The 22,934-nt window shown below is 36.9% G+C and overlaps 1 protein-coding gene and 1 long non-coding RNA gene across 10 annotated transcripts in view; one reads left to right on the plus strand and one right to left on the minus strand.

Moving 5' to 3' along the window:
* Positions 1-22,934, plus strand: part of LOC127844419 (uncharacterized) — a 72,607-nt gene that overhangs the window by 20,847 nt on the left and 28,826 nt on the right. For all 9 annotated transcript variants that reach the window (XM_052374629.1, XM_052374628.1, XM_052374627.1 and 6 more), the window contains exons 7-8: positions 15,858-16,071; positions 18,868-19,023. In XM_052374629.1, the coding sequence (XP_052230589.1) occupies positions 15,858-16,071; positions 18,868-19,023 (370 nt within the window). The remainder of the gene's footprint in view (positions 1-15,857; positions 16,072-18,867; positions 19,024-22,934) is intronic.
* LOC127844435 (uncharacterized) lies at positions 10,362-11,999 on the minus strand. The gene is made up of 3 exons (XR_008032731.1): positions 11,814-11,999; positions 11,144-11,256; positions 10,362-10,524 (listed from the first exon to the last, which is right to left on the minus strand). It is a non-coding gene; the product is annotated as an uncharacterized LOC127844435 (long non-coding RNA).

Genomic DNA, 22,934 nt, shown 5'->3' on the forward strand with positions numbered 1-22,934 from the left:
AGGTCACTAGGTCAATGGTCAAGGTCACGGTGACCCAAAGCAGTAAAATGGTTTCCGGATGATAACTCAAGAACGCGTATGCTTAGGATCATGAAACTTCATAGATACATTGATCATGACTTGCAGATAACCCCTATTGATTTTCAGGTCACTAGGTCAAAGGTCAAGGTCACGATGACCCGAAATAGTAAAATGGTTTCCGGATTATAACTCGAAAACGCTTATGCCTAGGTTAATGAAACTGCATAGGTAGATTGTTCATGACTCGCAGATGACTCCTATTGATTTTCAGGTCACTAGGTCAAAGGTCAAGGTCACAATGACCCGAAATAGTAAAATGGTTTCCGGATGATAACTCAAGAACGCTTTGACCTAGGATCATGAAACTTCATAGGTACATTGATCATGACTCGTAGATGACCCCTATTGATTTTCAGGTCACTAGGTCAAAGGTCAAGGTCACGGTGACCCGAAATAGTAAAATGGTTTCCAGATGATAACTCAAGAACGCTTATGCCAAGGATCATGAAACTTCATAGGTACATTGATCATGACTTGAAGATGACCCCTATTGATTTTCAGGTCACTAGGTCAAAGCTTAAGGTCACGGTGACCTGAAATAGTTAAATGGTTTCCAGATGATAAAAACTCGAAAACGCTTATGCCTAGGTTAATGAAACTTCATAGGTAGATTGATCATGACTCGCAGATGACCCCTATTGATTTTCAGGTCAAAGGTCAAGGTCACATTACCAAAAATTGTATTCACACAATGGCTGTCAAGGTCACGGTGACTCAACTTAGAAAAATGGTTTCCGGATGATAACTCAAGAATGCTTACGCCTAGGATCATGAAACTTCATAGGTACATTGATCATGACTCGCAGATGAAATTATAATGAAACTTGACCAGCATGTTTGTCTGGACAATATCTAGGTCAAGTTTGACATTTGGTAAAGATTGAATGAACCGACTCCTCTCAGGTGAGTGAACTAGGGCCATCTTGGCCCTCTTATTTATAATGTATTATTAATCAGACATCTATATTTACATAATAGAAAAACACAAGAAGAATGAAAATAAATGAAAGCTTTATAGGTCAGCTGGCAACACAAGAAATCATCCTTACATATTTGAAAAAATGTACGCACGTTCTTGGAACAGATCTGGTTTAGTGGTTTGACACTGTTATTTGATTTGATTATTAATAGTATTGTGAATCATCGTGCTCATGCTTAATAAATTGGTCTATATGGTTGAATATTTCTATTTGAATTAATCAAAACTGGTACTTATCATGCAATTTTTGAAAAAAAATAAGAATCTATTATTGACATACCATATTAATATCGCCAAATATCTTCATTTACTATCTTTCTGATAAAAATAAACTTTAAGTTTACATGGTTAGCGTTTTTGTTACTGACCATAAACTGACCTTGATACCTTGCGGGTTATATGAGTTGGAAAGGATTTAATTAGGCAAGCTTTGTTTGTACCATTTGACATTGGTGGGATTTCCCCATTTATTGCATGACTTTGTGCAACTTACCTATGATTCAGAAAAGCACAATCATTGCAACACAGCTGACTGTGGTCCTGACAAAACATTTTAAGTTTCTTGTCTTTATGAACATCACATTTCAGTAGCAAGTTCTCCATTGTCTTTGTAAGAGGCCATTTATTTGTTTCTCCTCTTCCATATTTGGAATGGTTTGCATATATTTGATCATGAGGATCAATGCATTTTCTGCAGAAAAACTTTGTACACGATGCACAAAAATAATCTGCACTTTCATGAATATTTCTACTTTCGCAACCTCCACAAAAATAGTCCCTCACTAAATCTGAACTGTTGCGACCTGAATTGAGAGATGCCATCCTTTTGGGATAGATATTGTCATGAAACTGTCCTTGAGTTTTAAGTTCTTTGTTTTCACTGTTATTATTATCCCATTAATGGAAACAAAATGAGTATTTATGAAAGCTCACACAGTTTTTTAGTTTATATATTTCCCATGTTCTTTACTTAAACCTTGTATATAGCTCAATTATGTTGCAGGTTTAAGCATACACAACTTATTAAATACACACTGAATACAAAGTCCATAGCCACGCTACAAACAAGGTTATATATAGTTGCTTAACATTTTGCTGATAATAAAGCAGGGTTAAACCATTTTCTGAAAATACAGTGACACATGATATCTCCAATGAACCGAAGCACACTCTGAAATCAGAGGTTACAAATCATCTGATAGTCTTTGCTGATTTAACAGTTCTCACTCGCTATTTACCAACTGTTGTGTTTCAGGTTAGAAATTTGAAACATAAAAATCCTGAATTGCACATTATTTAAGATAAACATATCTACTACAGAATAAGACATGTTTCATATCATTAAGTCAACTCACACTATTGTGTTTAATCCTTCTCAATCTTATTAAGAGTATTCCTCTGCATATCAGATTTTGTAGTCCATATGAATTGAGAAATAGGAAGTCGGCATTAAATGAAAATGCAACATTTTGTAATAGAGAGATACAAGACTTGAAGATAAAAAGATAAATGGATACTCCACATAAATAAGCCAACTGATAGAATATTATGGAAAAAATATTATAATAAATTTAAAATATATGTTACCTGATTTAAACATTTTAAAATGTCAACTCATTTAAATGTATAAATAACCTCAAAACAGTATTTAGCTGAGTATTTAACCGTAAAATGAGCTATTGTAATCACCCCATATTAGGCGTCTATCATAGTGTTACATGTCTAGTAAACATTAAGCTTGTTACCCGTCAAAAGGCCACATGTTATTATCTAATCTTGATGAAAGCTATGGATATTTGCACATCGTAGAATATTTAGGCAAGTTCGATTCTGGTTCAAGTGTGTCCAAAAAGTAGGTATAACCAGGTCAAATGTTAGAAAAACCTTGTTTCTACTCAAGAGGCAATATAAATGACTAAACCTTGATGTAACTTAAGTCAGAATTGTTATTTGGAAAATTTCTAGGCAAAGTTCTAATCAGGGTCAGGTGCATTCCAAAAAAAAAATTCACCTAGTTAAATCTTAGAAACATCTTGTTATCACACTAAGACAATATTTATTGGATGAAAATTAGTAAGAATGTTTATATTAACGATATCTAGGCTTAGTTGGAACCTGGGTCATGAGTGTCCAAAAACTAGATCACTAGGCTGAATCTTGTTACCAATCCAGAAGCCAGATTTATGACTGAGTCTTTACAAAACTTGGTCAGAATGTTTATCTTTACAATATCCAGGCCCATTTTGAATCTGGGCTACATGCTTACAAAAGCTTGGTCACCAAGTCAAATCTTTGAAAGTGCTTGTTTTCATTTAAGAGGCCACATTATGACTCTGTGCTGGTGAAACTTGGTCAGAATGACTATAATTAACAATTTATCGGCTAAGATTGATCTTGGTCATTTGCATCCAATAAACTAGGTCAAATCTTAGTATATGTTATTGCCACTTTAGAGGCCATATTTTTTAATCAATTTTGATGAAACCTGTGTGAGTGTTCATCTTCACAATAATAAAGCCAAGTTTAAAGATGTATTAAAAAAACAGGACATGAGGTTGAATCTTAGAAAGGACTTGTTACTTCCTTATAAGCTACATGTATTTTCAACCTTGATTTAACTTGGTCAGAATATCTATCTTTACAATATATTAGTTCAAATCTGGTTATGTGCTTACCAAAACTAGTCATCAGGTCAAAGTGTAAAATCCTTTTTATCACTCTAAAAGCAACATTTTGAGATTCAATAACGATGAAACTTTATCATACTATTTATTTGTATGCTCCTGGTAGGTAGGAATCTAGCAGTTGCCCTGTCTGTCCATCTGTCCTTCAGTCCGTCCGTCATTCCATTTTCTGGACATTTTTCTTAACACTTTCAAATATTGACCTGATATTCAGTGTTTAAGTCTACTAACATGACTTACATATGAAGTGTGAGTTTCGTTCTGGGCCATTGATTTTGTGCGAAGTTTTGGGAATTGGACATAGGAATAATCTTTATAAAACTGTTTTCAGGAGTTTGTTCACGAAAGTATTTTAAAATATATAGGGGATTTTTGGTATACGAGTCTACCTACATTACTAACAAATAAAGTGTGTTTGATGAAGTTATGTGCCTTAGATAATTTTTAGCTCGACTTTTCGAAGAAAAATGAGAGTTATTCTACTCGCCCCGGCATTGCCATTGGCGTCGCCATTGGTTTAAGTTTTTTATAAAGTCAAATAATTGTAATACTATCAAAGATAATAAACTCAAACTTAGAACACTTCTTTATGGCAACAAGACAATTGTCCATGCTAAGTTGCATAACTCTGTCAGCATTATTTATGAGTAATGCCCCTTTTTATACTTAGAAAATTGAAAAATTGGTTAAGTTTTGTGTTTAGGTCCACTTTATTCCTTAAGTATCAAAACTATTGCTTTCATACTTGCAACACTTACTAACTATCATAAGGGGACTGTGCAGGCAAAGTTATGTAACTCTGGCATTTTGACAGAATTATGGCCCCTTTTATACTTAGAAAATTGAAAACTTGGTTAAGTTTTGTGGTTTGGTCCATTTTACTCCTAAAGTATCATAGCTATTGCTTTCAGACTTGGAACACACGCTAACTATCATAAGGGGACTGTACAGGACAAAATGCATAACTCAAACTTCAAATACTTTCTTACTTTCATGAGGGTGCTGTACCTGGCAAGTTGAATTTGATCTTGACCTTTGAATGACCTTGACTTTGAAGGTCAATTTAATAAGTTTTGCTTAAATTGCCATAACTTCTTTATTTATGATCAGATTTGATTCATACTTTGACAATACAACACTTACCTGACATACCACAATGGACTCCACCCGAACCATCCCCCATGCTCCATCCCAGAACCCACAAAGTCCTACATGACTGTCAACATGGATTCCGAGCTCGGAGAAGCTGCGAAACACAGTTACTTACACTGTACCATGAGCTGGCTTCGTCACTAGACAAGAGGACTCAGACAGACATGGTCATCCTTGACTTCAGTAAAGCGTTCGGTAGGGTCCCCCACAAGCGATTACTGAAGAAGATAGAGCACTATGGCATCAAGGGGAATACACTGATGTGGATCCAGTCTTTTCTCACCGGTAGAACACAACAGGTATTGGAAGAGGGTCAGGCATCGGATACAGTACCAGTCATCAGCGGAGTACCACTAGGCTCAGTCCTGGGACCTCTACTCTTCTTGATCTTTATCAATGATCTCCCTGACTGCGTCCAATCCAGCACACGCCTTTTTAGCTCATCTATTTTTTGACAAAAAAATTATGAGCTATTGTCATCACCTTGGCGTTGGCGTCGGCGTCCGGTTGAGTTTTGCGTTTAGGTCCACTTTTCTCAGAAAGTATCAATGCTATTGCATTCAAACTTGGTACACTTACTTACTATCATGAGGGGACTGGGCAGGCAAAATTAGATAACTCTGGCGTGCATTTTGACAGAATTATGTGCCCTTTTTATACTTAGAAAATTGAAAAGTTTGGTTAAGTTTTGTGTTTAGGTCCATTTTATTCCTTAAGTATCAAAGCTATTGCTTTCATACTTGCAACACTTACTAACTATCATAAGGGGACTGTGCAGGCAAAGTTATGTAACTCTGACTGGCATTTGGACGGAATTATGGGCCCTTTATACTTAGAAAATTGAAAATTTGGTTAAGTTTTGTGTTTTGGTCCACTTTACCTCTAAAGTATCATAGATATTGCTTTCATACTTGGAACACTCGCAAACTATCATAAGGGTACAGTAAAAGGACAAGTTGCATAACTCTGGTTGTCATTTTTACGGAATTATGGCACTTTTTTTACTTTGAATAAATGGTTAAATTTTGTGTTTCGATCCACTTTACTTCTAAGGTATCAGGCTGTTGCTTTCAAACTTCAAATACTTTCATCCTATCATGAGGTTACTGTACCTGGCAAGTTGAATTTTACCTTGACTTTTGAATGACCTTTACTCTCAAGGTCAAATTATTAAATTTTGCTAAAATAAACTTCTTTATTTATGATTAGATTTGATTGATACTTTGACAAAACAACTCTTACCTGACATACCACAATAGACTCCACCCAAACCATCCCCCCCACCCAAATCCCCCCTCATTTTTTTTCTTCTTAAAGATCATTAATAAATGACCCCCCCCCAAAAAAAAAAATAATTTGTTTTTGAAACATGGTTAAAAAACACAAATATTTATTTTTATTGTTTTATTTTTGAAATACGGTCCAACCATCCCACCCAAGAACCCTCCCCCCAAGTTTGATAGCCTGATTATTTTCTGCATTTTTTGTGTGCATTTTTTGAAGATAATGTAATAAATGACCACACCCCCACACTATACACCCCTCTCCACTTCACCCCTCCCTTCTTTGTGATTGAAATTGAGATAGGTCCCTTCACCTTTAAAAAGAAAAATAGATGAGCGGTCTGCACCCGCAAGGCGGTGCTCTTGTTGCTGATGACTGCATTCTCTACAACCAAATCACATCAGATGTAGATCAAGCCATTCTGCAAGATGACCTCAATTCTTTTGCCACATGGGAAAAGACGTGGGGCATGGAATTTAGATCTAAAAGCCCCAAGACCTTTATCTACCACCTGAAAGGCATTCCACCTACTTTAGATAAAACAACAAAATACCTAGGCGTGGACATTCAATCTAACCTATCCTGGAGGCAACACATACTTAGAACAACGAAAAAGGCAAACAGTAAGCTCGGATTTTTATGAAGAAACTTGCACAAGGCTACTGAATCGACTAAAAAAACGCCTATTACATCGTGGTTCGATCAAATCTTGACTACTGCTCTTCCATTTGGAGTCCCTACCAGAAGGACATGATACATAAAGTTGAAATGGTTCAGCGTAGAGCAGCTCGCTTTGTCATCAATCGATACCAAAACACCAGTAGCATCTCAGGTATGCTTGACCATCTGCACTGGGAATCGCTTGAGACAAGGAGAGGAAAAACTCAACTGATTATGTTATATAAAGTCATCAACAACTTAGTTGATATACCAGCTTCAAAGTACTTGACACCAGTTACCTCCAGGACAAGAGCAGCAAACCACCATAATCACCAATACAGGCAGTACTCTACATCTACAGACACCTTTAAGTACAGCTTCTTCCCACGGACTATACCGATGTGGAACAAACTACCAGCCAGCACCGCTGAGACTCCCTCCTTGGTATCCTTCAAGAGGGAGCTGTCGACTCAACCCTTCTAGGGGATACCACTTCCAACTACTACTTTTCCAAATGAGGAGGGAGCTGTGCCAGCAGGGTATCATACCCTGGCAGCGCTACGCAAGCTGGATTGGTCGCTCTGATGGAGGGTAGTAGTTGGTATCTTATTCTTTTATCATCTTTTACCTTTGCAACCTTCACCGATGCTATATTTATATTTCACACTTTTAATCTTTTTCTTGCGCACCGTTAAATAATTGTCAGTGATGACAGGTTAACGTACCCTGTAGATGTAGAACCCCCCCCTCCAAAAAAATATTTTTTTTCCCTTTATTTTCTTATTTTTGAAAGATCATCTAATAAATGGCCACACACCCACATTAAACCCCTCCTCTCCATCCCCACCTCACATATTTATTGTCCCCTACCGGTTTCACCGGAGGGAAATGTATGGTTTGCACTCTGTCTGTCTGTCTGTCTGTCTGTCTGTCTGTCTGTCTGTCTGTCTGTCTGTCTGTCTGTCTGTCTGTCTGTCTCTCAGTCTGTCTCTCAGTCTGTCTCTCAGTCTGTCAGTCAGTCACACTTTTCTGGATCCTGCGATAACTTTAAAAGTTCTTAATATATTTTCATGAAACTTAAAACATGGATAGATGGCAATATGGACATTATGCACGTCATTTCATTTTGTTCCTACGCCAAAAATTCTGGTTGCTATGGCAACAAATAGACTATAAATACTGCTAAAAATGGTGGTTTTCTGGATCCTGCGATAACTTTAAAAGTGTTTAATATTTTTTCATGAAACTTGAAACATGGATAGATGGCAATATGGACATTATTCACGTCATTTCAGTTTGTTCCTAGGTCAACATTTCTGGTTGCTATGGCAACAAATAAAATAAAAAATTCCGACAATGGTGGAGTTTCTGACAATGGTGGAGCCGGTAGGGGACTATATTGCTTGGCAATAATTTTGTTTATTTTATTTTTGAAGGATCGTCCAACCATCCGACCCAAGCTATTGCTATCAAACTTGAAATAAAATCTTATTAGTATTAGTTTGTTTTATGTCTTAACAAATGTTCAATAGATTGTGGAAAATATAACTGAACTCAGAATCATCTATAAAGTACAACTTCCCCGGGTGTACTTTGTCCAGGGTTTTCCATGGAAATCCGTGGAAAATATGAGGCTGGAGTATTCTGACTAAGTTTCCAGCCTTTTCCAGCGTCAATATTTAAAAAAAAAGGGTGGAAAATTGTCCATGGTATGTGGAAATAGCCTGGAATAGTTTCCATGGTTTTCCAGGCTCCCTGGAATAATTACCATGGAACAATTTCCAGGGTTTTCCAGCCAGCATGGAATAAATACCGTCCGAATACTCCATGTAATCTGGAAAACCATGGATTAATTTCCAGGGTTTTCCAGATTACATGGAGTATTCGGATGGTATTTTTTCCATGCTGGCTGGAAAACCCTGGAAAATGTTCCAGGTTTTTTCCATGTTTAATATTCCATGGATGCCTGGTATAACATGGAAAATTGTCCAGCGTTTACCATGGTCACTGAATAGAAAAAGAAATTTCTGGTCTAAAAACAATATTCATGTATTAAATGAATACAATACTCCCAGCTTAAGTAAATCATAATTTAAGGTTAGATTAAAACAAAACAAAAAATCAACATAATGCCTTAGTTTCTTCGATGTATTATTTTGTTCACAATACATCAAAATATAACATCAGATTACAAATTGTGTTAGATTTATTTAACAAATTATTCAGATCAAACAAGTGTTGTTTAATACATGCTTACAAAGCCTCTAGGTCCATTATCATAAATCAGGCCCTTACATAACAGAACAGGCGCTATTTTAAAAGTTAAAAAGTATAATGCAACCTTCACAACATGTATTCAAAGTAACAAAATGCAAGCAAGTCAAGTAATATACAGTAACAATTCACGAACCCTGTACAAACGATATACAAGAAACAAAATGAAAAATTTAAGTTATTTTACCTGCTTCATGTATGTCACAATATATGTAGCTGCCCATGAGCACAAGGATACTATTTTTATGTCCCCCACTATAGTAGTGGGGGACATATTGTTTTTGCCCTGTCTGTTGGTTGGTCTGTTGGTTGGTTGGTCTGTTGGTTGGTTGGTTGGTTTGCGCCAACTTTTAACATTTTGCAATAACTTTTGCTATATTGAATATAGCAACTTGATATTTGGCATGCATGTGTATCTCATGGAGCTGCACATTTTGAGTGGTGAAAGGTCAAGGTCATCCTTCAAGGTCAGAGGTCAAATATATGTGGCCCAAATCGCTTATTTTATGATTACTTTTGCAATATTGAAGATAGCAACTTGATATTTGGCATGCATGTGTATCTCATGGAGCTGCACATTTTGAGTGGTGAAAGGTCAAGGTCAAGGTCATCCTTCAAGGTCAGAGGTCAAATATATGTGGCCCAAATCGCTTATTTTATGAATACTTTTGCAATATTGAAGATAGCAACTTGATATTTGGCATGCATGTGTAACTTATGGAGCTACACATTTTGAGTGGTGAAAGGTCAAGGTCAACCTTCATGGTCAGAGGTCAAATATATGTGGCCCAAATCGCTTATTTTATGAAAACTTTTGCAATATTGAAGATAGCAACTTGATATTTGGCATGCATGTGTAACTTATGGAGCTGCACATTTTGAGTGGTGAAAGGTCAAGGTCAAGGTCATCCTTCTAGGTCAAATATATGGGTCAAAATTGCTCATGTAATGTAACTTCTGCAATATTGAAGCTAGCAATTTTATATTTGACATGCATGTGTATCTTATGGAGCTGCACATTTTGAGTGGTGAAGGGTCAATGTCAAGGTCATCCTTCAAGGTCAAACGTCATATAGGGGGACATTGTGTTTCACAAACACATCTTGTTCTCAGCTACTTTCACTTTAATGCAATTTAGGTGCTTAATTTCATTAAAATACTTTTATATAATTGTATTGTTCAAAGAAATTCAGAACATAATGCATGTACATGTATTACTTTCCAAGTGACAATTTAAAATGTAATTGCAAGTCTAAAACTTGTGTAGGCAGCTTAGTAAATTATAAGTACCCAGGTGGGATAAAATTACAGTTTTTAAAAACTTTTTTGTTAATTAGCTGGGCTTCAGTAGGTCGTGGATCTTTTATAGAACTTGTACTGCTGTTATACTGTACGGCTCCTGCATGATCTCTGAAAGAAAAACAAGGCAAACAATATTACAAGAAAGTCATAAGTTTTTTACATTCATCTGTAAAAGTAAATGTGCAGTAATCATATGATTGAATATCTATACTTCAATGCTCATTCATATTTTAATCTATTTTAGATATTTCATATCACTGCTCAATTCAGTACATCTGGCTTTTTTGTATTTGAGTGAACATTTACGATCCTAAGTAGTAAGCAATTATTTCTTTTCCATTTACTGAAATTTATTCTCTTAAAGTTTGCAAGCGGGCTTTAATCTACTTGCAAACAGGCAACCACACAGGAAAACTGAGACTTTCAAGTGAATAAATTGGTGATTTAACTTATATTTTTATATGACTCTCTTTTATTTTGAAATTTATATTGTTGTTTTCTTAAATGCCCCAAAACGGGGTACACTAGCATGTATCTGGAAACTCAAACATATATAGGAATTTTATATTCAGATATTGCTATATGAAAGTTATGCTAAATTGCTAATTCATATAAAAATAACCTGTAATTGAAACTAGACCAAAATATTGGATACCAAAAAGACAAAATACTTTCAGGTGGTTAACACTAAATTACTTATATGAGCCCTGGGCATAACAATATTTACCATGAATTTGTGGCCATGTTAGTCCTCTTGGTAAATGCGCCAAAAGAGCCGCTTTGCTGTCTTGGGTTATTTCCCTGCCAAACTCTGCAGTATCTTCCATCAACTGGTCTGAGCTACAGTTAAAGCACATAATGAAAATGTATATAGAAAATAATTCAAGTATTGTTTTAAATATTTAGTAAAATGGTCTTTAAATAATAACTTACAATGAAGTTAATACATCACAAAGCATAGCATAACAAAATTTGTTGGTATGATTAGTACAAATTTATTATTGCTATAATTAGAATGATGTGTAATTCTATTGGTATGAAAATGCAAACGGAAACCTAAAAAACAATGCTATTGGTTTAATTAATTTATTTATAAACATTAACAGCATTAATGAGCATTGAGTTCTCGTCATGCACAGCACATAACTCCCTTAGCCTCAGTTCCCTAGCCATGCATTATAAACTTCCGATACTACATTCAAGCTTATTAATATCTCCACATAGGACTTCCTTTATCAAGCTGCAAACTGCACTTAGTGAAAATGTGTGTGACAGCTGCTTTTAAACTTCTATATTTGCCATACTTTTACCTAAAATGTCACATAAAAAAGGTCTACAATGATGACATAACAAGAATAAATTTAAAGGAATATTTAGAAATAATGAAAAGCACAAACCTTCAGTTGTTGTTCTATTCCTAGACAGACTTCTGAAACACTTGTATGCATCACTTTTTAACAACATTTCATGTCACTTTCCAAATGATATCCATACATTATTATTTTAAGAAATTCTTGTTAATGGAAAAACTCATTAACTCTACTGTTTGTGAAATTACATTAACTTCATTTTAACAACAAGTTTAACCTGCATATTTTCTCCAGAATTTCAATCCAACAGGTAAACTTTCTGTATTTGAACTCAGCCACTCAGAAAAGGCTGTGATATTTTATAACCAATAGATTAGCCGCAGACATATCTGACTCACACACAGGCATCTCAGATAGTTTGTTAATTGCAAACCTGGACTGTAGTTAAATATTGAGTGTGTATACACCTTGAACAGGGTTAAGGAATTTAAACTTGTAGACATTGCTTTGAAAGTTACTACTATTACTTCTACTACTAATACTACTACTACTAGTACTACTTCTACTACTACTACTTCTGCAAAACTACTACTACTATTACAACAGCCACAACAACAACAACAACAACAACAACTACTACTACTACTACTACTACTACTACTACTACTACTACTACTACTACTACTTCTACTTCTACTACTACTACTACTACTACTGCTTCTACTACTACTACTACTACTACTACTACTACTACTACTACTACTACTACTACTGCTGCTACTACTGCTACTACTACTACTACTGCTTAAACTACTACTACTGCTTCAACTACTACTACTGCTACTGCTACTGCTGCTGCTGCTGCTACTACTCCTGCTGCTGCTGCTGCTACTACTACTACTGCTACTGCTGCTGCTGCTGCTACTACTACTACAACTCCTGCTGCAGCGACTACTACTACTACTTCTGCTGCTGCTGCTGTTACTACTACTACTACTACTACTACCACTACTACTACTACTACTACTACTACTACTACTACTACTACTACTACTACTAGTACTAGTACTTCAACTACTACTGCTACTACCACTGCTACTACCACTGCTACTACTACTGCTACTGATGCTGCTGATGCTGCTACTGCTACTTCTGCTGCTGCTGCTACTTCTACTACTACTACTTCTACTACTACTACTGCTGCTGCTGCTAATGCTACTTCCTTAACTACTACTACTACTGCTGCTACTAGTATTGTTATTATTATTTATTCTACTATTGCTACCATTACTGCTACTATTCCTGTAAATGCTAAAACAACAACACAATAATAACTGCTACTACTGCTACTGTCACTTAAATTTGCACCAATAGTATAATTATCAGTAGTTTAACTGCATGTACAACTTATACAACAAACACTTTTACTTCTACTCCTACAACATATTCTACTGCCAGCACCAGCATTACTACTTCTACTACTACTATTACTACTACTACTACTACTATAACTACTACTATTTCTGCCCAAACTATGCACATTGTTTTATGTTTTATTCATATGTTGTGTAAATTGTTGAACTCTGATTTACTTTGAATAAAATGTGTTGCATTTTTATAAGTTATTTTCTCCTCTTATAAAGTCTAAGTTTTTTCCAGGGTCAGCTGAAAATGTTAGAGTCTTTTCCATGCTTAAAAAATTCTATGTTCCACTTTCCATGCTATCTGAAAATATTTTCCATGGTTATCCAGCCTAAATCCAGCGTTTTCCATTCCTTTTCCATGCTTTTCCATCCAAGGCTGGAAAATGCTCGGAAAAAAAGTCCACGTTTCATGGACATTTCTAGAACAAAACCCTGGAAAACCCTGGAAACTGTTTCAAATTCCAGGGATTTCCATGGAATTCCATGTTATACCATGGATTTCCAGCCTAAGTTCCATGATTACCCTGGACAATGTACACCCGGGTCTTTAAAACATAAGCGATCTGTTTGTTTCAATTATGGTCCTCTTCCACTTAGAATATGACTATATTACCTTGACCTTATTTCCCCATGATGGCTTACGTTATACTGTCAAGCACTTAAATAGTCGAGCGCGCTGTCTTCTGACAGCTCTTGTTAAAATAAATTGGCACACCTGTCTCCCTACCTCAAAGGTCAAGGTCACATTTAGAGTTCAAAGATGAAAAGCCTGTCTCATTAGACGATGTGTCTGTCGTTCAACCCATCTCCCTTCTGCGAAGGTCAAGGTCACACTAAGTAGTCAAAGGGTAAATTAAAAGAAAGGAATATGGTGGCATATGTGTCCTATTGACACATGTCTTGTTGTTATCTCTTTTGAAAATAAAGTGCTCATGGTGAGCTAGTTTTGTCAGTCTATTTCTGGCACCATGCAGTATCAACTTTTAGCATGTTACCACATTTTTTGCCCAATTATGAAGGTTGGTCAGAAAATTTATGTTATCTCCATCTAGGCTGCGTTTTGAGCTGTGCTGAATGGGGTCAAAAACAAGTACACCAGGTTAAGATGTTTTTTTCTTTACTACATGTATATGCTATTTAAAAAAATGGTTCATGTGGAGTCAAAGACTTTGTTTACTTGGCTTTCTTTTCTGAACAAAATCCAGTCTAGGCGAATAGTGTTGTCCCTGATGAGCTAGTGTGGTCTGCATAGGCTAACCCGGGACAACATGTAATCCACACATGCATTAAGCCCAGTTTTCCAGGAACAATGCTAATATGGTAAACCCCTTGCTAGTGTAACAGTCCCATCACCTGCATTACACTGCATATGCCTACATTACACAGCATATGCCTACTTTACACAGGATACACATTCATTGCACATGATATGTCTTCATTACGCAAAAAATGCCTATAATACACAGGATACGCCTGCATTACCAGGGCTTGACACTAACTTTTTTTACCTACTGACCCAAAGGACCACCAGCTTTCAGAAATTACTGGTCCTCCAAGATTTCAAGTGGTCCGACAATTTCTCTGTTATTTTACTTAAATTTCAAACTACTTTCCAGACTATCCACAATCTAGTGTGCATTTATAAAAAGAAAACTATACTATCTACTAAACTATCTCAATATCCCTTTCATAATTTCGCTGTACTTCAAGCTTCTCTTCATTAGTTTAAGGTTTTTAGGCGTAGGTTCAACCACCCCTGGAATGAAATTCCACATCTGGAAAACTTGTAATCTTGAAAAATCGCACGTTAAGTCGTTTACTCTCCCGCAATATCAAAACATTATTCGGCGCCCTCCAGTTTAAATTCTTACGGTAAACAAAGTATATTCTGATGGTATTAAGATCGATCAAATGCTGATTATTGCTGCTTTTTCAAAATAATAAATACCATTTTGTTCATTTCACGATCCGAACAATTAGAATTTTATGTCAATTTGTGTATTGATCACAGCGAAGTCCGGAGACATTTTCTGGAGACAATTGTGGATTGCAAATCGATTTTTTGATGCAACAACAGGTTTTGTCATCTGGGCATCAAGCAAAATTGAAATTTCCAATATGTTGCTATTTTTATCCATAAAATAATGATGAAATTATCGGTTTATTATGAACATATAAAGTTGTTTTATTGATGAAAACGGCTTTCCACCAGTATTTCACAATAAGCAGGCCAGGATTTTTAACTGGTCCGACGGATCAACCAAATTTCTAGTTTCACTGGTCCTCCCTATTTTTTACTGACCCCGGACCAACCGACCACCGTTAGTGTTGAGCCCTGCATTACACATGATATGACTTCATTACACATAATATGCCTTCATTACACATGATATGCCTTCATTACACATGATATGCCTTCATTACACATGATATGCCTTCATTACAAAGGATATGCCTACATTACACAGGATATGCCTACATTACACAGGATATGCCTACAATTCACAGGAAACGCCTGCACTACAAATGATATGCCTACATTACACAGGGTATGCCTACATTAGACAAGATACATCTGCATTACACAGGATATGCCTACATGACATAGGATATTCCTACTTAACACAGGATATGCCTACATTACACAAGATATGCCTGCATTACACAGAAGATGTCTTAATTACACAGGATACACTTTATTATACAGGATATGCCTACGGTGGCCAGAGACCACACAGCCACTCCGAACACGTGACTAATGCCAACGCAGTGGTCATTAACCACCAGAATGGGGTCGAGGTCCTGAACCTGCTAACTGGTCGACCAATCACCCGCCTCCAGCTTCCCGACGATGGGGCGGTGTACGGGACCCTTGACGCAGAAAATGACATCAAGAAACTGTCGTGGGGCGAGCAGGAGAGGTACACAATGATGTTTTCTGCTTTATATTTCAAAGCCTGTAACTTTTAGATTGGCAAAAAAGCGCCATAAACCATTTAATTGAGAAAAATTGAAACAATATTATTATGATTATAAATAACAGTATTCTTATTGTTTATAAAAGTATGTTTAACTGCATTTTAAACTTTATATTTTAAATTGCCTATATTGTTTTATAAAAATATAATAATTTCAGTTTAGTGGAAAAGTATGGCATAGTTTTTATGAAATTTTGGTCAGATATAGACCGTTCCATAATCGATAAATTGACCGCCGCCATATTGTCAGTCACATGACTGTCCGCCATTACACTGCTGCTAACTTGTGCGAGTCTGCGATTCCAAAAGCCAAAGACGTAGAGAATACACGCTTCACCGTTGTCGGATAAATAAATTACTTAATGAATGAATGTGAGGCGATTATCACATTTTTGTTGTTTAAATGATTGTTTGAAGTTGAGATTGATTGTTACAAATAAAATGTTTAAAATGCTTTTGTGTATTTGTTTTTGTTTATCTGTAATCAAGTGGTTATCATCGGCGAAAATTTTGCTGGTTCAGTCGCTCATACTATGTCTTTGATTAGACTTGCTACTTTTAACGTTTCACAAACAATTCACGCATGTATTGTTGTGTTGATTTTAATAGCCGCAACATCAAGCAGATTATATTTTAATTAATACTTATAAAAGATTCTCGCGCAATTAATTACCGCTAATTGCTTGTAATTGATCTCATTTGGTAAAAATCTACATTCCAAAATCATTACATATTATATTAAGTATGATATTATTGATACGCCTTCCATTATTTTTCTTGTTCTAACTGATATCAGAGATAAAAAATTGTGGTTTGGATTTATATTTATTTTTTTAGATGGAATTTTGTCACGTTAAAAAACGAGCTTTTTATCATGAGAGAGTGATATTGATCTTGACGACCTTTTATGTGATTATTCGGAAGATGAAGAGAATGCGATCTATGTGATATATCTATATTTTCATCGTTGAATCATTTAACAGCTATAAAGCTAAAAATACTAAAAATTGTATTTTATAGGTCTTTGAAGTAACGCAAAACATATGGATAACGACACCAAATGTTTAGACAATTAATCCACACAAAAAACTCCGATAAAAAAACACCTAAATAATATTTCAAAAATATATTATTAAGCGCAAAGCGAATTTATTAATACATTTATTTGCAACTTTAAAAACGCGGCATAAGCATCAAATTAAAGATTATCTGAAGACTGAAAGGCCGACAATTTGACACAATAAAGAGCTTTATGCATAAGCCGTAATATTTTTTTTGCAGAAAAGCTTCAATAAATTACAATAGTAATACATCTTATTATAAAAATATAATTATCAATGGCATGAGGACGCTAGTGTGATAAATAAATGAGTGTTAGAAAGTGTAAAGAGTGCTTTGAAAATAAACATACTACAAAGCCATATTAAAAGCAAAGGACATGACAGTATTTACATGTAATTTTAATTTGATGGGTTTTGTACAAAGAATGACGCTATTGAGGAATATTAACATACAACTGAAAAAACACAACTTCATATGATGCAAATTGAACTGTGTACTCATGTATATTGAAAACTCGTTACTAGTGAGTATGAGTGACACATATCTAACATTTTAACACACATATATTTATATACATATATATTTTTTAAAATATTTGTTACCTCTGTTTGGTGTCAAATGTAATTTATTGTTTTATATCGTTCGTGCATTGCCGTAACACCAAATCTTCATACGGAATGACATAGTTTTAATTAACCGATACCCGCTAAATACGTTAAATGTTTTATTTTTATATTTTTTTAAATACTTTATTTTTTCATAAATTAAACGGGCTAGTATCTTTACGGTGTACAATTTCTGATATTCTATATTGGACATAACTTTTACTTTGTAAAATATGTAACATATCTTATTTACGCAACTGTTAAGTATGTTGGAGGTAAATTATCTTACCAAATGACTGCTTAATACTACCAGGAAGATGAGACATGGTGGCATCATCAATTGTGTTTAATGACCAGATTGTCATCTGCCACCCAGTGTGGTTTATCACACCATGTGGTTAGTTAAGTCTGGACAATATCTGATCAAAACGAGATAATCAGATTATGCAGAACAAAGTGGCAATTAAACACTGGAATGCAAAGGCATACACGATTTAAAGATTGATGCAAATAATCAAATAAAAAATATTGCATTTAATTTAATTAAATGTTTTTTTAAATGTGTCAATGTGTTAGTTTTCCAAGACAACCAAGACCATGTAATGACGGCCTTAGAATTTAGAAAGAAATTCATCCGTTGAATAATCGGTGCTCTCTTATATTTGTTACCAATTGTAAAGCAGCAGTGTAATGGCGGACGCGGAGAGAATTCAGGGGAGATAATTATGTTATGACTAAATTATGGAACGGTCTATTTAGGAAAATATTACCTTTTTGTGTCCCTGAGTCTATACAGGGGACATATTGTTTTTGCCCTGTCTTTTTGTTGGTTTGTTGGTTTGTTTGCATCAAACTTTAACATTGGCCATTACTTTTGCAATATTGAAGATAGCAACTTGATATTTGGCATGCATGTGAATCTCATGGAGCTGCACTTTTTGAGTGGTGAAAGGTCAAGGTCAATGGCATCCTTCAAGGTCAAAGGTCAAATTTATGGGGGGGACATAGTGTTTCACAAACACATTTTGTTGCCATTTGAAATCGGCTTTTTATTTTGGGCTACAAATCACAGGTACAGCCCGTGTTTCCTGGAGATCCAGCGACTGTTTCCCATCAAGGAGCAGCTGGAACGGTTCCCGGTGTGCATGACCAAGCGGCTGTTCTTCACCACAAACTGGGTGTACGATGAGGACATGTTTGTTAAGTTGCCACCACTGGTTATAAAAAGGTGAATATATGAGTATTTCAAGTAATTGTTTTCAGATTTTAACAGTAGTTTTGGATAACAAAACAATATTTATGACTTCTGATTCATGTTTGGCAAGTTGCCACCGCTGGTTATAAAAAGATGAATGTACAATTGTTTAAAATAAGCCTTGCTGAGGGAAAACCTGGCTTCATGCATGTGTGTGAATTGTCATACCAGATTAGCCTGTGCATTCTAAGAAGGGAGTTCAATAAATAAAAAATATGATAAAAGCAGAAAGTGTCACCCCTGATAAGCCTGTGATGACTGCACAGGCTAATCTGGGACGACACTAAGCTCCTGCATTAAGCCCTGTTTTCCCAGAAGGAGTTTCATAATATAAGTCATAGTTTTCAGATTTATTATCATTTTGTGGTAATAGAACAATATTGAAGACTTCTGATTTGAAAGAGAAGTGCTGATATGTAAATGCACCATTTGTGGCCAACTGTCATGTGAAAATGGGTCTTATGCCATAAAAGTTCATTTTGGCTAGGAACTACGCTGTCCGCTATAACGTCATGCAAAGTCTCACAATTGGATAGGAAGCTCTTGACCAGACTGCGACAATTTCAAAAGACCCATTTGTACATGGCATAGGACCCATTTTCTTATGACATAAGACCCTTTTTCGCATGGCATAAGACCTATTTTCTCATGACACAGCTCATTATTAGTATGAATATTACAATTCATTACATTTATGATAAAAATCAGTGCCCCATCTGGCTCAAAATATTCTGTATCCAAATGTTTATGATAACAACAACATTTCTTCCATTGCATCTGTTTACTGGGATTTCATGAAAATAAACAGTAGCCATACTGAATTTGGTTAATATTGATTAATTAGCTGCTTTGTATATGGCAGAGTAAGGCCCAACTATAATAAGAGACCATAATTTGAATTACCAAAAAATAATATGAATATTTGGAAGATTTTTGAAAATAAGATTTAAACATTATATTAAGAATAATGTTGATAATTATAAAATGTGGCAAAAGCGAATAAAATCTGAAATGTAACAAATGGTAGGTCTAATGCCATGATTACCAAGGTTTAAACAAAGTTCAAGGGAGCCCACACATAAATAAAGAAAGTTTGTACTCAATATAGCAAAAAGAACATACTATAAATTAAAATGCTATATTTTCATTTTCCTCAAAACGCGTGTGCCAACAAAACTGGGTATTAATATTAGAAAAATCAGGGGCGTACATTACCTCCCAACATTGGGGGGGCGGTCCAGTTTCTGTACTGGGAACATAAAGAGGTTCGTTTGAGAGGGTTGTCCTCTCCCGTGGTTCCGAAAAAAATACAATTACAATTAATATGGTGCGTTTTGGGGGAACTTTCATGTTGATATAAATGTTATTATTTTCTTTCCAAAAACTCTAATTACAACATAAAATTAAGTAAATGTTTATGTCTTTTAATGACGGAGTTTAACAAGTGATATGAGAAATAAAAACATTGACATTACATTCACAATGGATATATTTTATTACTGATGGACATATTTAACACCTGAAAATGGGAGAGTGTTATAAATAACCACATGAAAATACACAACAACCAATACAATATGACATGATTAGTAAATAATGTATCCACATTTCGAGCACTATTAAAATACTGAACCAGGATGAATAAATATTATTAAATTAAGTTAAATAAACAAAAATTACGGATAATTCATTTTTAAGCCACAATTTATCATAAACTGTTCGCGTAATGTTAATGCCAAGTGTCACACTGAAGAACTCATTGGCAACATCTAACAAGTCCATTGCGTCGGTAGCACACCTGTGCACGTGGAGCGTCATGAGGTCAGTGAGTCTCTCCTGTGTCATAGACGTCCGGAGGTACGTCTTCAGGCGTCTCAGGCCGGAGAAGGACCTCTCGCTGGTGGCGTTGGTGGCGGGCATTACCAGGACGTGGCGGAGGACGCGCATCACCTCCGAGAAAAAGAGGCAAGACTCAGGAGGCAAGTCGGGGAAGAACGTGACAATGTCCGTGATGGTCTTGACCTTGTCCCGTACGGCGACCTGGTACGTCTCCAGCTGAGTGGTGAGCGCCTGCTCGTTGAAGTCGTCCCTGTAGAAGTCCATCATGCTCCGCAGATGAGTGGCGTAGTCCCCACCACGGGCGCAGCACACAAGAAGGTCTTGGAGGGATCTGTAGGTTTTGTAGCATGGCTGATCGAATCGGTCCTTGATACACGCGATCACCAAATCGAATGCTTCAAAGTAGACCTGGCGGTACCGATCACGTGCTGTGGCTGGATACTCGTGGGCCCCGGTTCCAACGTCATAGCGTTTCGGCATCTTGCGTCGCCTGGGAACCACTGGCTCTCCTACGTTGACGTCATCGAGCTGGCTGTTGACGTCAACCCAAAACTTGTCGAAGGCATCGTCGGAGCGCTTGCTGGTCAATATTTCCACCGTCATTAAAGCAACTGCCTGACCCTCTGATGCGGACTAGTCCTTCTGTTGTAGGGTGCGGCTCAAGTTGTCTGTATGTAGCAGGATGATGTAACCGAGATGGCGACCAAAGAAGAGGTCGAAGCTCTCCATCTGGGACCGCACGCCTACTATCCTGGAACGGATCTCAGAGTCTTTGGTCTGCTCGTAGCAGGTGTCCCACAAGGTCTGTAACACAGTGTAGTTGTCTAAGACACTACACAGGCTTGCTGCACGCACTGTCCATCTTGTGGGGCACAGTACACGGAACCCAGGGGTATCGAGGCTCATCTCCTCCTTCAGGGTCTGTAAGGTACTGTCCCTCTTTGGTGAATACTTAATCAGTTTGGAGACTTCATGCATCCATGGTGTCGCGCAAGAGCTTGCACTGACGTACACAGTCCCCAACCGCCAGATTGAGCACATGTCCATAGCAGTGCGTGAACACAGCTCGCTCCTCCTTTACTAAAATGTTGGTCGCCACACCACGCTTTGCTCCGGTCATGTTGCTGGCCCCGTCATAACACTGCCCTCTGCACTGGCTCAAGGATAGGTTCATTCTTAGAAGAGAGTCTTCTATGACCGACGTCAGTGTAGTGGCGTCAATGGAATTTACTTGGTGAAACCCAACAAAGGCCTCATGCACATTTAAGTCCTCGTCCATGTGTCTGAAGACTACCACCACTTGTTCTCGGTTGGACTTGTCTGTTGTCTCGTCAGCCATGATTGTGTAGAACTCGTTTGTCTTGATGTCGCTGGCCACTTTACGGAGGATTCGCAGTGCCATGAGCTTAAGTATTTCATTCTGGATATCAGGGGCGACGAACTTGTCCTGCTTCCGTTCCAGCTACGCGAGGATAGAGCTGTCCGTCTCCCCGTTGTGTTGTAGCAGCTGCATGAAAATCCCCTCATGATCGTCGTGCCCACGTAGCGCGATGCCCTCACTGCGAGGAACCATATGCTGCGTAGGATTTGCAGCAGCTGCTTCCGGTTGTCGGCCTTCTCCTTAGCGTGCCCCGCTGACAGCATCTCTCCCACGTCACGCGTCGTTGCGGGAAGCGTCACCAGTCGCTTGACCGCCTCCTTGTGGCACTCTCTTTCGTTGTGCTTCCGGAAATTTTCGGTACCCGCTTACCAGTTGGAGAAGCCGTCACTGATGAAGCTGCCGTCCACCTTCGTGTTGCTGATCTTGCCCAACTTCTTGGACGCCATTTACTTAAATACAATATGTTATTAATGCTTACAGAAATCTTTAGTATAAGAGTTATATGGAGCCTAGCTCTAGGAAAATGGTGCTTTAAGCATTTGCATAAAGTGTCATCCCAGATAAGCCTAAGCAGTCCACACAGGCTAATCAGGGACAACACTTTCCGCTTTTATGGTATTTTTCGTTTAAAGCCAGACTAAGCAGAAAGTGTCATCCCTAATTT

Source organism: Dreissena polymorpha, chromosome 9, assembly GCF_020536995.1.
Source record: "Dreissena polymorpha isolate Duluth1 chromosome 9, UMN_Dpol_1.0, whole genome shotgun sequence".
NCBI lineage: Eukaryota > Metazoa > Mollusca > Bivalvia > Myida > Dreissenidae > Dreissena > Dreissena polymorpha.